This window comes from Anabrus simplex, chromosome 13, assembly GCF_040414725.1.
Source record: "Anabrus simplex isolate iqAnaSimp1 chromosome 13, ASM4041472v1, whole genome shotgun sequence".
Classification (NCBI taxonomy): domain Eukaryota; kingdom Metazoa; phylum Arthropoda; class Insecta; order Orthoptera; family Tettigoniidae; genus Anabrus; species Anabrus simplex.
In genome coordinates this window covers 68,293,653-68,312,335 of record NC_090277.1, presented here as the reverse complement: position 1 = coordinate 68,312,335, position 18,683 = coordinate 68,293,653, and the positions used below count along the sequence as shown (strand labels likewise).

The 18,683-nt window shown below is 40.6% G+C and overlaps 1 protein-coding gene across 1 annotated transcript in view; it reads right to left on the bottom strand.

The window, feature by feature from the left end:
• Positions 1-7,143: 7,143 nt before the first annotated feature.
• The window catches only part of LOC137502907 (mastermind-like protein 3), a gene marked incomplete at its 5' end in the record, with an annotated part of 30,596 nt that continues 19,056 nt past the window's right edge, over positions 7,144-18,683 (bottom strand). Inside the window, 1 exon segment of the mRNA XM_068230099.1 lies at positions 7,144-18,628. Coding sequence (XP_068086200.1) covers positions 17,480-18,628 — 1,149 coding nt within the window.

Below are 18,683 nucleotides of genomic sequence, written 5' to 3'. Positions count from 1 at the left end.
AGACAGATCAATGAAAGTAACAAAATTGCTCTAGCCCATACCAGAAGACATAGTGCACTGTAAACACTAGGTCCTGCCAGTAAAGGCATATAATAATAATAATAATAATAATAATAATAATAATAATTGCATATGCATTGCACCGTATAGTGTTCGAAGTGTGTATCTTGATAACATGGTTTGAAGAACTTGAGATATTTGTGGAATTATGAAACTAAGGTGCGCCCCCCACTGCTGATATCCACGAGCCGCCACTGCTTCTAACTATAAAAACGTAGTGAAGGCATTATATAATCAATGAATATTGAATTTTCACGACCGCATTGTAATCAAAACAGACTTTCAACTTTTAGGTCATGTTACGTACATTTAGTACGTGTTGAAGAGGTGTTAAGTACAGTACAAAAATGGCCAACCACACACCAGTGGGATCTGAACCCCAGTGTCTGGTTGGCCACTTTTGCTCTGTACTTAACATCTCTTCAACACGTACTAAATGTACATAACACGACCTAACAGATTGAAACTTGGTTTCGATTATATAATCACTTTAAAGAGAAGAATTTCCAGCTCTCCCTTTTAATCAAAGAAGATGAGTCAATGTTTTAGTATTTAGTAGATATATTAGTCTGATACAGAAATAATATATACGCAGACTTCAGATATTAATGAATACAAACCAGTTTTTTTTTCAATCAATCAATACTGATCTGCATTTAGGGCAGTCGCACAGGTGGCAGATTCCCCATCTGTTGCTTTCCTAGCCTTTTCCGAAATGATTTCAAAGAAATTGGAAATTTATTGAACATCTCCCTCGGTAAGTTATTCCAATCCCTAACTCCCGTTCCTATAAATGAATATTTGCCCCAGTTTGTCCTCTTGAATTCCAACTTTATCTTCATATTGTGATCTTTCCTACTTTTATAAACGCCATTCAAACTTATTCGTCTACTAATGTCATTCCACGCCATCTCTCCGCTGACAGCTCGGAACATACCACTTATGATATAGACGTTGATTCCCATAGGGAATCTGAAATATTTGTCCTGAATGAGCACATTTATAATACCAATATAAATGGTCCGTTATTGGACATTATAAATTTTCCAGCTAGCTCATTCTTGGTTGCCAGCGTTTCGCCCTCGTGTGCTAGGGTGGGCTTATCAGTTGGTACCTAGCACACCTACCAATACGCTGGCTAGTGCATACCATGGAGGCCACTGCGTAGGCTAACTGGAGCCACCGGCAGTGCCAATGCACTAAGAGACCTTGTCTCATCACTAAAAATTGATGCCTGCTTGGCCATCAGATGATATAGACGTTGATTCCCATAGGGAATCTGAAATATTTGTCCTGAATGAGCACATTTATAATACCAATATAAATGGTCCGTTATTGGACATTATAAATTTTCCAGCTAGCTCATTCTTGGTTGCCAGCGTTTCGCCCTCGTGTGCTAGGGTGGGCTTATCAGTTGGTACCTAGCACACCTACCAATACGCTGGCTAGTGCATACCGTGGAGGCCACTGCGTAGGCTAACTGGAGCCACCGGCAGTGCCAATGCACTAAGAGACCTTGTCTCATCACTAAAAATTGATGCCTGCTTGGCCATCAGATGATATAGACGTTGATTCCCATAGGGAATCTGAAATATTTGTCCTGAATGAGCACATTTATAATACCAATATAAATGGTCCGTTATTGGACATTATAAATTTTCCAGCTAGCTCATTCTTGGTTGCCAGCGTTTCGCCCTCGTGTGCTAGGGTGGGCTTATCAGTTGGTACCTAGCACACCTACCAATACGCTGGCTAGTGCATACCGTGGAGGCCACTGCGTAGGCTAACTGGAGCCACCGGCAGTGCCAATGCACTAAGAGACCTTGTCTCATCACTAAAAATTGATGCCTGCTTGGCCATCAGATGATTCCCTATGGGAATCAACATCTATATCATCTGATGGCCAAGCAGGCATCAATTTTTAGTGATGAGACAAGGTCTCTTAGTGCATTGGCACTGCCGGTGGCTCCAGTTAGCCTACGCAGTGGCCTCCACGGTATGCACTAGCCAGCGTATTGGTAGGTGTGCTAGGTACCAACTGATAAGCCCACCCTAGCACACGAGGGCGAAACGCTGGCAACCAAGAATGAGCTAGCTGGAAAATTTATAATGTCCAATAACGGACCATTTATATTGGTATTATAAATGTGCTCATTCAGGACAAATATTTCAGATTCCCTATGGGAATCAACGTCTATATCATCTGATGGCCAAGCAGGCATCAATTTTTAGTGATGAGACAAGGTCTCTTAGTGCATTGGCACTGCCGGTGGCTCCAGTTAGCCTACGCAGTGGCCTCCACGGTATGCACTAGCCAGCGTATTGGTAGGTGTGCTAGGTACCAACTGATAAGCCCACCCTAGCACACGAGGGCGAAACGCTGGCAACCAAGAATGAGCTAGCTGGAAAATTTATAATGTCCAATAACGGACCATTTATATTGGTATTATAAATGTGCTCATTCAGGACAAATATTTCAGATTCCCTATGGGAATCAACGTCTATATCATCTGATGGCCAAGCAGGCATCAATTTTTAGTGATGAGACAAGGTCTCTTAGTGCATTGGCACTGCCGGTGGCTCCAGTTAGCCTACGCAGTGGCCTCCACGGTATGCACTAGCCAGCGTATTGGTAGGTGTGCTAGGTACCAACTGATAAGCCCACCCTAGCACACGAGGGCGAAACGCTGGCAACCAAGAATGAGCTAGCTGGAAAATTTATAATGTCCAATAACGGACCATTTATATTGGTATTATAAATGTGCTCATTCAGGACAAATATTTCAGATTCCCTATGGGAATCAACGTCTATATCATCTGATGGCCAAGCAGGCATCAATTTTTAGTGATGAGACAAGGTCTCTTAGTGCATTGGCACTGCCGGTGGCTCCAGTTAGCCTACGCAGTGGCCTCCACGGTATGCACTAGCCAGCGTATTGGTAGGTGTGCTAGGTACCAACTGATAAGCCCACCCTAGCACACGAGGGCGAAACGCTGGCAACCAAGAATGAGCTAGCTGGAAAATTTATAATGTCCAATAACGGACCATTTATATTGGTATTATAAATGTGCTCATTCAGGACAAATATTTCAGATTCCCTATGGGAATCAACGTCTATATCATCTGATGGCCAAGCAGGCATCAATTTTTAGTGATGAGACAAGGTCTCTTAGTGCATTGGCACTGCCGGTGGCTCCAGTTAGCCTACGCAGTGGCCTCCACGGTATGCACTAGCCAGCGTATTGGTAGGTGTGCTAGGTACCAACTGATAAGCCCACCCTAGCACACGAGGGCGAAACGCTGGCAACCAAGAATGAGCTAGCTGGAAAATTTATAATGTCCAATAACGGACCATTTATATTGGTATTACATACCACTTAGTCGGGCAGCTCTTCTTCTTTTTCTCAATTCTTCCCAACCCAAACATTGCAACATTTTTGTAACGCTACTCTTTTGTCGGAAATCACTCAGAACAAATCGAGCTACTTTTCTTTGGATTTTTTCCAGTTCTTGAATCAGGTAATCCTGGTGAGGGTCCCATACACTGGAACCATACTCTAGTTGGGGTCTTACCAGAGACTTATATGCCCTCTCCTTTACATCCTTACTACAACCCCTAAACACCCTCATAACCATGTGCAGAGATCGGTACCCTTTATTTACAATCCCATTTATGTGATTACCCCAATGAAGATCTTTCCTTATATTAACACCTAGATAGTTACAATGATCCCCAAAAGGAACTTTCACCCCATCAACGCAGTAATTAAAACTGAGAGGACTTTTCCTATTTGTGAAACTCACAACCTGACTTTTAACCCCGTTTATCAACATACCATTGCCTGCTGTCCAACTCACAACATTTTCGAGGTCATGTTGCAGTTGCTCACAATCTTGTAATTTTTTTTTCACTCTATAGAGAATAACATCATCCGCAAAAAGCCTTACCTCCGATTCCACTCCTTTACTCATATCATTTATATATATATATAAGAAAACATAAAGGTCCGATAACACTGCCCTGAGGAACTCCCCTCTCAACTATTACAGGGTCAGACAAAACTTCACCTACTCTAACTCTCTGAGATCTATTTTCTAGAAATATAGCAACCCATTCAGTCACTCTTTTGTCTAGTCCAATTGCACTCATTTTTGCCAGTAGTCTCCCATGATCCACCCTATCAAATGCTTTAGACAGGTCAATCGCGATACAGTCCATTTGACCTCCAGAATCCAAGATATCTGCTATATCTTGCTGAAATCCTACAAGTTGAGCTTCAGTGGAATAATCTTTCCTAAAACCGAATTGCCTTCTATCGAACCAGTTATTAATTTCACAAACATGTCTAATATAATCAGAAAGAATGCCTTCCCAAAGCTTAAATACAATGCATGCCACACTTACTGACCTGTAATTTTCAGCTTTATGTCTATCACCCTTTCCTTTATACACAGGGGCTACTATAGCAACTCTCCATTCATCTGGTATAGCTCCTCCGACCAAACAATAATCAAATAAGTACTTCAGATATGGTACTATATCCCAATCCATTGTCTTTAGTATATCCCCAGAAATCTGAACAATTCCAGCCGCTTTTCTAGTTTTCAACTTTTGTATCTTATTGTAAATGTCATTGTTATCATATGTAAATTTTATTACTTCTTTGGCCTTAGTCTCCTCCTCTATCTCGACATTATCCTTGAAACCAACTATCTTTACATACTGCTGACTGAATACTTCTGCCTTTTGAAGATCTTCACATACACACTCCCCTTGTTCATTAATTATTCCTGGAATGTCCTTCTTGGAACCTGTTTCTGCATTAAAATACCTATACATACCCTTCCATTTTTCACTAAAATTTGTATGACTGCCAATTATGCTTGCCATCATGTTATCCTTAGCTGCCTTCTTTGCTAGATTCAATTTTCTAGTAAGTTCCTTCAATTTCTCCTTACTTCCACAGCCATTTCTAACTCTATTTCTTTCCAGTGACTGCTGTGTAACTCTTAGATATATGAATAATAGAATGTAATATTCAACGGTTTTACATATTGTAGTGTGCTCTTCCAGATGGTGTATAAATTGGCCTCAAGTTTTCATAACGTTGATTGATGGTTCCTTGTGAGAGACAAATATTTAGATAATTCTATATCGGAGTTGTCTGTGTTCTTGGAATTTATGGACCCGTCGTTTCCTCACATTGCATGGGAATCAAATATTTACGCTATGAAACATTGTTCATTAATTATTCCTGGAATGTCCTTCTTGGAACCTGTTTCTGCATTAAAATATGGACCCGTCGTTTCCTCACATTGCATGGGAATCAAATATTTACGCTATGAAACATTGTTCATTAATTATTCCTGGAATGTCCTTCTTGGAACCTGTTTCTGCATTAAAATACCTATACATACCCTTCCATTTTTCACTAAAATTTGTATGACTGCCAATTATGCTTGCCATCATGTTATCCTTATGAGACCCTAATTTCTCGTGAGACAATGCGTAGTGTGAAGTGCCTCTACATATATTAAATGTTTTGAGATTTACTACACAGAATCTGCGTTCCACTGTCGTTGAGTACAATTATGTTGAATACTTCACTGAAAACTGTGCATGAAAATTCTGGTTGTTTCCATTTATGACATTTATTTCAGAGCGGTGCACAGTAGTTCTGACCGGATGGCTTCCTCGTGGTGAAGGCAATTTAAATCTAATTTCTAAGCAAGCGCGCGGGACCATAAAACCTGAAGCGATTGGGTTAATTCTCATGTATGTGCCTATATTCCTTCTTACTTTGATATATATAGTTATGTATAAGCTATAGATTTCATTTTTGTTCCGTATTGAAGTGCAATTGTAAGAATAAACTTTTTCAAGACAATGTTGTAGGAATAATTATAACATTTTGTTTAATTTTTATTTGGCTGAAGATGGCCACTATGTGGCTGAAACTAGTCAGACTTATATAATATCATTTATCTGATATATTGTATTGAATGTAATATTCAACGGTTTTACATATTGTAGTGTGCTCTTCCAGATGGTGTATAAATTGGCCTCAAGTTTTCATAACGTTGATTGATGGTTCCTTGTGAGACACAAATATTTAGATAATTCTATATCGGAGTTGTCTGTGTTCTTGGAATTTATGGACCCGTCGTTTCCTCACATTGCATGGGAATCAAATATTGGTCACACATACCACTTACAAAATCATTTCTTTATGAAAAGTCCAAAAATTTTCTTCCAACTCGAGTCTTAAAATTTAAAATCTATTCTTTCCACACCTCAAATGTATTTCAGTCCATGTTTTCCTTTTATTGGTCTTACCCCTATTATGAGGCATCTCTCAATCTGCATCAGTCCTGAGTCATACTTTTGATCTTACCATAGCTCAGCAACAAATTCAAATTAAATATGAATGAAACAGAACTGTGTGGGAAGCTTTACAGAACACAATTTTCTCCAAAGAATCCAACTTTCTCCAGTAAGGCAGTTCCTTTATAAGCAAATCGCACAATGCTCAAATCATACCTTCTGCCAACTTGGAGAGTCGTGTATAGCACGTCGGTAAACCACAAGGATGTGAAATTAAACTTTTAAGATCAGCTATGTAGAAAATGAGAAGGGAGAGAATCAGGAATGAGCACATCAGGTGAACTCAACAATGGAAAAGACAGAAAACTGCACAACTGAAATAAATGAAACGGTGTATGGCTTTTAGTGCCGGGAGATCCCAGGTGCAGGTCTTCTGATTCGACGCTCATAGGCAACCTGCACATCGTGATGAGTATGAAATAATCATGAAGACAACACAACACATACACCCAGCCCCCCGTGCCAGGGAAATTAACCAATGATGGTTAAAATTCCCGACCTTGCTGAGAATCGAACCCGGGACCCCTGTGACCAAAGGCCAGCACGCTAACCATTTAGCTGGACTGCACAACTGAAATGATCTTGCCATGCAAAGCAAATGCAGATGTGGATTTCCAGGCAGTGCTTACAAAGAATGATGCCTGGAAGGAAGACCAGGAACAAGAGGAGGAGGTAGGAATAAATTAAAGAACATGAGACACATTGAAAGATATAATCAGAGTAGTAGTTAACACAGACAAAATAATATGGAGGCATATCATTCACATGTCCTACCTGCCCTGCTACAAGGTTCTGATGATGACGGATGAAGGAATGAAATGTTGTTGCCTGTGAAAATGATTTGTAAACAGAAATACTAAAACTTATTTTTGTATGGAGATATTTTGCAAAATATTAGCGAGAGTAACATCAAAAACAATGGAATGCCCAGATACAAAGTAAGGCTAATTATGCTGGGGTTCAAGACCAGAAAAGAGCAGTACAGAAAGCCGAACCTACCCTAAAAGGATAAAGCTCGAAAAAAAAAAAAAAAAAAAAAAAGACTTTGTAAAATAATTAATTTGGTATATTCTGTTCCTATACATCTCATGTGTCAGTCAAGAATTGCTCACAATTTCTCTTCCTTTACCACAGATGAAAGTGTAACATTGTTGTATAGGTAAGACACCCTTCTTCTTTACATTTTCCTTAATTACAAATCAGGGAGGAGCAAAATAATCAGCCTAGAAATTAATATTTTGCTACTTTTTTGCCTTAAATGCACATATCACAAAATATTATAAAAGAATGAAATTATAATTTTCCTTTATGCTACTTTTGACAATTTTTTACGTAAAGATTCAATTGTGTGTACCCAAAAGATATGTTTAGAAATCCAACATGGCGTGACTCAGACATTAGAATTCAGTAAACAGGGCAGCCATTGCACAGCAGTGGATAAAAATTGAATTACACCTGGGCAGCAAGTAAGCCCCCACGTTAGAGCTGCAAAGTGGCCAACAGGCCTTTAATATCCCCTGGAAAATGCACAGGTTTTCTTATGCTGTTGCACAGTGGACCAACTCGTTCAAAACCTGGATATAATAGCAAAATGGATATAAAATCCAACAAAACCTTGTTCTTTTTTTATTTTTAGGGTCGCTGATTATGAATCTGATGTCAGAATTACAACGTTCAAAATGGCGGATCCAATATGGTGGATCAATTATAAATTTAGCAGATTAGAGTAAAACTTTGGGTATAAGGTATTCTGAGGTCGCTGATAATGACGTAGAAGTCAAATATTTGCCTAAGCGTGTACTATACGCGAACCTTTTCTTGAGCCCGATTTTTATGGGGAGAGGAGTAAGGAGGGAGCGCTGCCGGTTCCGGTTATACTGCCAACCGAAAATGAAATCTGAATTGAATCGATAATATGATCGATCGATATAAATTTTCTAAACATTTATTATCGTACGTCTACAACTGTGTCACACATACATTATTTAACATTATATAATATTTCTCGATGCGAATCTTGTTACTAGCATGAATTATATTGTTTGGCTTTGCTGTGAAAACAACAGCAGTACTAGTTCGTAAAGTGTACGCCAGATGTCGCACAACGATAAGCGATTCATAGTTTGTGTTCAAACGTTGCCAATATGGATGTCGAAGATAACCGAGGTCTACCGATTCAACACTAGGGAGCTCAAGGCTCAAGAAAAGGTTCGCGTATAGTAGATTTTAGAATGGGAAGTAGATGCTGAAGAAGAAATCATTCAAAGTGTTCACCACAGAATTATTCACAATACATTGTTGATTGATTAAGTGTTAATTCATTAAGTAATTGTTTAATTCATTGTTAATTAATTTATTAAGTACTGTGCACTGGGCGAGTTGGCCGTGCGATTAGGGGCGCGCAGCTGTGAGCTTGCATCCGGAAGATATTGGGTTTGAACTAGTGACGGGACTATCAAATGAAAACTACCGAATTATTCGATAGATGTCAACTACCATTAGAACCGATTGTTTCCGTCTGCATTCAGTTTTTCATTCGGATTGCAAATTCCAAATGTTTCCACTTGTCAGCGCTGGAATCTGCCTTCTCTTTCGCCATGGATTAAAGCCTGTAAAGTCAGAGTTCATAGTAGAATCTATACTCTTTGGCACGAACCCCTTGACAGATACAAATTATGATGTAAACTAATAAAATGAATAATATGTTTGGATTTATAAACCCCTCACATAAGTGAGATATCTGACTCAAAGTTGTGTAATGATAAATGAAATGTTATTATTGTACACTTTATCAATAGATAATCATGTTATAGTTTTTTATAAATACCTTCTATGTACGAACCATTAACCTCTAATGATTAACATTAACCTTAAATCAATGGAGTTATTTTAAAATTAATATATGCAGTATTACTTGGTCCTAACAAAAAATGTTGTCTTTTCATTTAGTTGAGTTTACTGTATTCACATTACTTTAATATAGTGTGTCATTACAATAAGGTGTAAACCTAACCTTCGCGTGAAATTATGAACAGACGATCTTACATTCATTATTCATTAACTTGTGGTTAGGGACACAGAAATGAATTTTATTTAAAATGAAATATAATGACCACAATTACTTTAATTGGTATTTTTTATCTTAAGAGTATTTTATAGAGAAACGTATTTCAGTTTCTAGTTGCTTCACTCGAACACTGTGTAACGTATTTCCACTTATACATATGTAAACTATAAGTACGGAAATGAAACTAGTAAATCAAGATATCCACTTATACAACTTATACAACTGCGAACAAAACAAACACGTTATAAAAATGGGTAGTGTAATATCACTGTCCACATTTCAACATTTGATCTCTGTAATTAGTAGCAAATGACTTCTTATTACTATTGCTAGCAGTCGAATACTGCAATACAAAATGTATTTTACTACTTTATAACCAATTTCAAACCGAATAAAAACTATCGAATGTACATGCGATAGTTATGCTTCACAATTGGTAGTCTACCGATAGTTTAAAACATTCTATATTCCCATCACTAGTTCAAACCCCACTGTCGGCAGCCCTGAAGATGGTTTTCCGTAGTTTCCCCATTTTCACACCAGGCAAATTCTAGGACTGTAACTTACGGCCATGGCCGCTTCCTTCCCACTCCTAGGACTTTCCTATCCCATCGTCGCGATAAGCCCTACCTGTGTCGGCAAAACTTAAAGCAAATTCTATATTTTTTAAAAAAAAGTGCATTACTGCACAATAATTTTGCTGCACGAAAGAAAAATGACCATCCACTAAAAACACGCAAATATATTTGAACTCCCTAACTATACTATTAAGGTAGCAGGAGAGCCATTAACATAAGTGGAGCCATGCAGAGGAAATTTTGTAGCCAACGATTTCAGATAATATCCGTAGTACACGAAGCAGGTTAAAATGTACTTTAGTTTTAAATCAATATATTTCATTACACCGATTAAAAATGTCATAATATTAAAAAGAACACAAACAAAATCTGAAAAATGTGTCGTATTCGATTTACTGTTTACCAGCAACTGTCAAGGCACGTATCATACCGACTTGCGACTGGAATGCCACCGCAACATTGGACAAGTATGCACCAGTACCATCTACACAAGATTTTGTGGGACTAAAGTCGGAACGAGCAGCTCATTTTTTCCTTCTTTTTTCCTGTCCAGGTTTTCAAGCGAGTTGATCCTCTGTGTGTTGGTCTGGTTTGGTTAGACCAGGGTCTGTTTAGGTTAAGTCCAGCGATCGACACATCCACTGGTCAGAAATTTCAAACTAGTGCTCTTATTTTAACTGAATGTGGCAGTCCTAACGGGAGCTCTATTGGAGAAAATAGCAAACTTGCCTTCATCACAGCTGGCCAATAATAACACAGGAAACGACTGCATTTGGCACATTTACGCAGTCTTGTTCTAATCTTCCTATATATAAGTGAAAATACTTCTAAGGGGAGGTTGGCAGGTCCCTGACAAACATAAAAGAAAAATCTCGATTCTCGGCTGCTTCAGGTAGCGCTTTACATAATTTTTATATGCTTTCTCTGTTTCCGAAGTATGGGCACACACAATGAAATTGCTACATTTCTTATATCTACAGTAGTTATTTTAAAATATTATGGCCATAACTGTTCATATTTTGGTAAAAATATTTCTCACATCAACTAACTCTGAATGGAGGCCACCCCAAATAAATGTGCTGCAATGTAAGCGGGAGAAGCCTGGAAAATACCGTGCATGAGGTAGGGCAGGAGGTGCTGAACACGAACAGGGTCTTCACATTGACGTTGATGCTCATGATGGGCCATTACAAACCAAAGATAGAGAGAATCCACAAGGGATAGCTGCCCTAGAACAAGGGGTACTGTACGGTAACAGCATCAAATCGATAATAATTTTTGCACTATTTATCTTGGGATAAAATGAGCTTATATATTTTTGAATTTTGAAACTCCCCTGTTGTACAGCTATCCCTGACCGGAAAAACTTTATTTTGTTTACATATACTGTATAAATGGTGATTTACCATTGACAATGAATTACGTAAAACATCTAAACAAATATCTTTCAAAAACAAAACAGGAATACCAAAACGAAGGAAGAAATTCACTGAAAATATTGTGACTTCTCCTTGCGCACCAAATAGCAACCCAATCACCTCCCAGCGACTGGCGCATATGTGATACTTTCCTTCAAAGTACTTCAAACAGGGTTCGTAGTGTATCTTCTTTTCAGAATCAACTTCTTTCACCTGTGAATCATTCCTCTCAAACCTTATTGTTGGATCAGTAACAATGCCGATGTTCCTCTTCCTATAAATCACGACAATGTCTGCACCATACCCTCAAGAAACATACAAAATTGCTAGGATTTACTCTTGATAGAACGCTGTCCTTAAAAAATTGCAGCCAAATGCTGATCAAGGAATAACGTCCTGCAAAAATTGTGTGATCCTACTTTACAAGCGACTACTTGTCTATCATCAGCCCCTACCTTACAATCTTCAGTTCTTGGGCTTGTTTCCTCAGCCGCAGAATATTGCTCACGGATACTGTAAACCAGGGCCTCTCAAACGCCCAAAATCTCACGCGTGCAGATCGAGGCGCAAGAGTTCCGTGCACTGTGCATCGATGCCGCTCGCCATGGCTCGGATCAACACTTCGTCTCTGGGCTACTCGGCTAAGCTCGGCTATACTCAGTCCGTATTTGGAGAGCTACGGCGCAAGTGGGGCAGAGGGAGACAGGCGGAGCGAGCGAGACAGGCGTGAGGAAAGAGAGAGTAAGCGCTATTGCTCCAAATCGAGGAGTGGGGGGTCTGCACTCTGGTCAACCAAGCCAAGTCGTCTTTTGCACCGTGCACAGTGCATGCACCACGCGCATGCACCCTGAGAGGCCCTGCTGTAAACAGTAGCCAGATCAAACTAGTTACTGCCTGGGAAGGATCAGCTTATGCGAACAACGTAGATGTTGGCATAAATGTAATGGCCTGCATTATCACAGGATGTTTTAAACCAACATCAGTTCATAAACTTTATGCACTTTATTGGAATTCATTGCACCTCCTGATATACAAAAGAAAGTGATAACTGATGCTGAACGTAAGAAGTAAATGGAAGAGCCACCACGCCTATACAACCAATGTTCTTCCAAATGCCAGCTGAATATCCAAGACAAGAGCTAGCTCCTGGACGAGAACGCCCTTACTCCTTCTGAGAACCCTAAACAAAATTAAAATTGGCATTTCCAGGTGCAGGAATGGGGTCTCTTTCTGGTAGGAAGCAGTACTGATTGTGAATGTGGAGACATCCACGACCACCACATCTCCATGTCTGCAGGATACTAAGCAAGCAGTGCACAACTCAAGATCTCTGAGCGGCAAAAAAGGCTGTTTCACCCACTGAATTTTGGAAAAATTTCATTTGAGCTGTACACGGAACATAAGGAACCGTTAGTATCAGGAGATAAAACCTTTAGGTGGCTGAATACTTCAAATATTTGAGAAGTGAAATAATGCAAGATTCAAAGTTGGATAAGATCAGCAGAATGGTACAAGCAGGAAATATGTTCTATCAGAATGTAAGGAACCTGGCGTGGAACAGAGAAGTTCCTGTGAAATATAAAAAGATAATGTAAAAGATGTACTATACCCCTATATTAACATATCCATCAGTGACTTGGAGTCTGAGAGCAAGAAACAAGAGTACAATAAATTCAAGCCAGGGAGATGAAGTTGCTGAGGAGTATGGTAGGAAAGACAAGGAGAGACAAAGCAATCAAGAAATGTTAAGGTCAGAAAAGAGCTAGGGGTAGAAAAACTGAGTGGAATAAATTGAGATGGTCTGGACATGTTATGAGGATGGAGGAGGGAAGGATATCGAAACAAGAGTTGGAGGTAAAGATAGAAGGAAAGAGGGCAAGAGGGAGGCCCAGAGCAAGATGGATGGACTCTGTCAAGAACAGTGTCAGAAAAAGAAGACTGGACTGGAATGCAATTACTGAAGAGGAAGAGGAGTGATGGAATGAGAGGCAACGGTGAAAAATTGCCATCAACATCCTGACCTGGCAAGAGCTGAAATGAAAATGATGATGACAGAACATAAGTGCACAATGCATGTTGTCATCATCACCATCATCCTAAACCATCTCCAGTTTTCTGGGTGTGGTATATGAGCCTCCTCCATCTCATCCTGTCCTTGTACCAATCCTCCTCCACCAACTTGTCCCAATCATGACCTCTCAGCAGTACATCATTCTTAATTAAATCTATCCATTTCCTTCGTGCCCTTCCCATGGGTCGTTTTCCTTCTACTTTTCTGTCAAATTCCTTCCTTGCAGTTCTGTTAACTGGCATCCTCTTAATGTGACCAAACCACTTCAGTCTTGAAATCTGAATCTTATTGAGGAGAGAATCATCTATTCCTACTTCTTCTCTAATTTTCTCATTTCTAATCTTGTCTTTTCTGGTTTTCTAGACTATAGTACGTAGTGCATGTTGTATCACAGACAATTAGATCGACTCCCACTTTCTGGGTACCTGTTCTTAGCCATATGCCACTATCACATCTGCACCAGGAAAGTATTCTTCTATTAGAGTTAAAAAATGATTGACAGTATTCGAATGCCAAACCATGAAGGAACCAGCGTTGCTGATACCAGACCACACCTCTTAGGATAGGCAGGAACCTAGCAGTCTGATTGAGGCTGAAGTGAGTATATGTCTCCAGTGACCCACAACTTACCATGGCTGACAAATAAAATCAAGGTCTTTTGTCATACCTCGAAAGATCTTGGCAATTCAAAACTCACCACGACAGGTGTGCCAACCTGCTGCAGACTTCTGTCTGCAGAATGTGGCAGTGGAACTGTACGGCCAACAGTCTAGTATACTATCAAACAGTGTCCTCTTATCACGCATCAGCAAAACTTCATACACTTTTTGTAACAAACAGCATCAACTGTAGACTGTAAAGGCAGTTCTTCTGTGAATTTTTAAATAGTTTCTTAAGCGTGTAATTGTAATTTATTTCTTTTTTTTGATCAGACTTAGCTCATAAATACCCACATGGTGGCCAATGATCATTAAGACGTGAAGTCTATTTGGTCTGACATCTGGTCTGGTTAGCCGGTTCAAGTCCCGTTGCGGAAAACATTTTCTCCATCAGAATGTTGGCCAGCAGGGTAGGGGAGGTGGTGGTATACAATTTCTAATCACTAGATTGTGTGCCAAAAGCCTGGATTCAGTTCCAAACCTCTCCACAGTGTTCATATGGCAACTCTGAAGATGATTCGTCTGTCAGATGGGGACATAAAACCTTGAGCAGACCCTTGGTGCTATTCGAAAGGAGAAGACTATGTGTCGGCACTGTGTTTCACCTTCTTCCTTTCTACTATCATATATCACATCATTCATTTCATCTCATTAACTCCTCTGATGAGGTTGAAGGGCATCCAGTCGTAAAAACTCACTATAAAGATTCATCTCACTTCATACCTGATCCCGTAGAGAAAAGGACAAGGGTTGGATGTATATACATACTTTGTCTGTAAATATCCAATAAGGAAAGTTTCTCGCGCCAATTGTGTTCACATATTCCCAGGGCATATTTCAGAAAATATGCCTCCATAGCCTCTATAGAGTGGAGGTTCCTCATGCTCAGTTTTCCCCAGAATCCTATTCCTTTAGTTAGTACAGGAATTACTTTTACTTCAAAGAGATGCATTCTGCAGACAATTGGAAGAAACAGCTCTAAGAAAGGGAAAGGAAAAGAAGGGAGCTATGCCCAGAATTTTATGTAATAGAGACTATGGTCTGGCACGAATCAAAACCTACGGTACTTCATGAATCTACTAGCCGTACACGGATACCAGCGCAAACTCTGCAAGTCACCTTTGCTATATCAATCTTTTCTTGAAATTTACAGACTCCCACGCTTCTCCTTATTTCCTCATTTTGTATTCTATCTTGTCTTGTCTTTCCCTCATTTCAGCTGCTTGTATCTTACTTTGGTTCCGCTTAGTCAACGTCCAGGCCGCAGAAGCATAGGTCCGTACAGGTATAAAACCTTCTTGCACTTCATTGGCACATCCTTGTTCCATATAATGTCTCTCACACACTGGTAGAGACTTGCAGACTGCTGCATTCTTAAATCAATTTCTCCATCCAAATTTCCATCTTGTGACATCATGCTGCCCAAATATTTAACATTTTTCACTACTTCAAGAGGCTCATTTCCTATTTTTACTACTCCCCTGGATTTTCTGTTACCTCTCATCATGATCAAAGTCTTGCTTTTCGCAGTACTAATCTTCATTCCAAAATTTATTATCTCCTCATTCCATAAATCAACTTGTGTCTGTGCTTCCTCTTCATTATCTCCCCGAACTACAATGTCATCAGCAAATAGCATAGACTTTACTTGCTCACCCATCATCATCTCCTTGATGTCCGACTCGTTGGCTGAATGGTCAGCGTACTGGCCTTCGGTACAGAGGGTCCCGGGTTCGATTCCCAGCCGGGTCGGGGATTTTAACCTTCATTGTTTAATTCCAATGGCCCGGGGGCTGGGTGTTTGTGCTGTCCCCAACATCCCTGCAACTCACACACCACACATAACACTATCCTCCACCACAATAACATGCAGTTACCTACACATGGCAGATGCCGCCCACCCTCGTCGGAGGGTCTGCCTTACAAGGGCTGCACTCGGCTAGAAATAGCCACACGAAATTATTATTATTATCTCCTTGATATTATGTAGAATTCTATCCACGATGATAATGAAGAGTAAGGGAAACAATACACTTCCCTGTTTTAAGCCTGTCTCAACTCTGAACCATTCAGTTTGACCCACTTTGATTCTAACATAGCTTTTGCAATTTTGATACAATGCTATTACCACCTGTATTGTTTCATTCCCCATCTGTGCCTCTGTCAATGTTTTCTATACCAAATTCCAAAGAGGTGGTATGTGTTGCAATAGATGACTGGGCAGCCTGTTTGAAGAAGTGTGTCCAGGTATATGGCATACATTTCATGTAATCCATGACATATATCATTACTGTTCGTCCATTCACAGACATCTCTGTTTGAGGACAGAAATTAAATAATAATGTTTTTGGCTATACGTCCCACTAACTACATTTACGATTTCTGGGGATGCCGAGGTGCCAGAATTTTGTCCCGTAGGAGTTCTTTTACGTGCCACTAAATCTACCGATACACGGCAGACGTATTTGAGCACCTTCAAATACCACCGTACTGAGCCAGGATCAAACCTGTCAAGTTGGGGTCAGAAGGCTAAGCCACTCAACCCGACGAGGACAGAACTAATAATAATAAGTTATTGGCTTTACGTCCCTCTAACTTCTATATAGGTTTTCGGAGACGCCGAGGTGCCAGAATTTAGTCCCACAGGAGTTCCTTCACGTGCCAGTAAATCTACAGACACGTGGCTGACGTATTTGAGTATCTTCAAATACCACTGGACTGAGCCAGGATCGAACCTGCCAAGTTGGGTTCAGAAGGCCAGCGCCTCAATCATCTGAGCCACTCAGCCCAGCAGGACAGAACTTATGGGATGGCAAGGTACATTATGTGTTCACTCGGAAAAATTGTAACACTGAGCATTCTAATCTGGCTGCAGGGAGAGCTCAGATGGGCTCTCACCTAGTGCTAACAATTGATCTAACAACAGTGGCATAATTTAACAGGTGGTGAAGAGGAAATTGAAAGTGACGTGTAAGGCATTTAAATAGTCTCAGGGGGAAAAAAAAAAGAAAGAAAAAAAGGGGGGGTGGGGGGGCTTGAGAGACATGCTAGAGGGAAGGGTTTTGTAATACAGCACACTTATATAGCATGACTGTGAATAACCATATTCCATCCAGAGCATGCAATTAGAGTTTAGATTTTGCTTCAGCTACATGCTCTTAATTCTGGGTTTCATGTATTTCTGACAAACTGCTACCCTGTTTTGAAATTTAATACAAAAAACCTACTCATTTTTATTATTTATCTGATCCCATCTTGTCGGGAAATGGGGGCATTGCCAACAATACGCCGGTGTGCCTCCAGCCGTGAATGTATGATCCGCGACAAATTGTGCACGACATTTCTCTGCGAGCGTGTTGGAAGCAGATTTTGCTGCATCCTCTGTTGAGATCCATCTACTGCAGGGGCAATGTTGGCAGCACCACCAGAGGGATTGGGAGCAGGCGCTGTAGGCAGGAAGGTGCCACCGGGACCAAACCGATAGGGTCCGTTAGCCAAGCCATTTGTGGGAGCGAGACCAATGGAGGACAAGATCTGAGCCAATTGCTGCCGTCTTGCTGCCATTCTGTCAGAGTCGGATGCAGCACCAGGATCTAGAGGGCAATTAACAACAGGTGAATCCAGATTTCTTATGACAAGTCTCCTGAAATTATTGTTGTTGGGTTGCAATATTTCGCTGGTCTGTGGTGCCGGAGGGTTTCTCAGCTGCTGCTGTTGCTGCTGCTGTTGTTGTTGAGCAGCGTGATCCATTATAATACGAGGGGGCGCCTGTCTATGCTGATCTGGCATGTTCTGAGGGAGTAGTCTAAAACCGTTCACGGTATTCTGGACGACCATCACATCTCTGTTAAGTGGCGGAGCATTATTGGGTCTCTGGGGCAAGGCATTACTCGGATCAGGCAATGCAGGTACTCCTGGGAGAGAGATATTACCAAAGTTGAGTCCGCCTTGAGGTGCAATGGGCTGTTCACCGCCAGTTAACTGCTCCCTCCTTGTGTTACTGTTGTTCTGAAGGGCAACGTTGCTGTCCGCTGACTGTAAAACGGTAAACAGAGCATTTCTGTTGGGTTGTTGGGAGATGTTTGGGTTGCCTACTACGACCCGAGGAGGGGATACTGGAGCTGAAGGAGGAGGTGGTGGGGGTGGAGGAGGCAGTGGAGGGGGAGCTTGTTGTTGTTGTTGTTGCTGCTGTTGTTGTTGTTGTTGTTGTTGTTGTTGTTGTTGTTGTTGAAGTTGTTGAGGTATGAAATGAAGGAACCTAGCCAGTTCTGCAGGTGTCACTTCTCTGGCATCTTGACCCACCCGCTGAACAGGGATCTGACCGGCACGACGGACTCTTGTCAGCTGAGGAATCGGCTGGCGGATCAGTTGCACATTCTCAATTTGCTCCTGCAAATAAAATGATGATACTTACACAACTATAAAGAATAGGATGAGGCAGAGA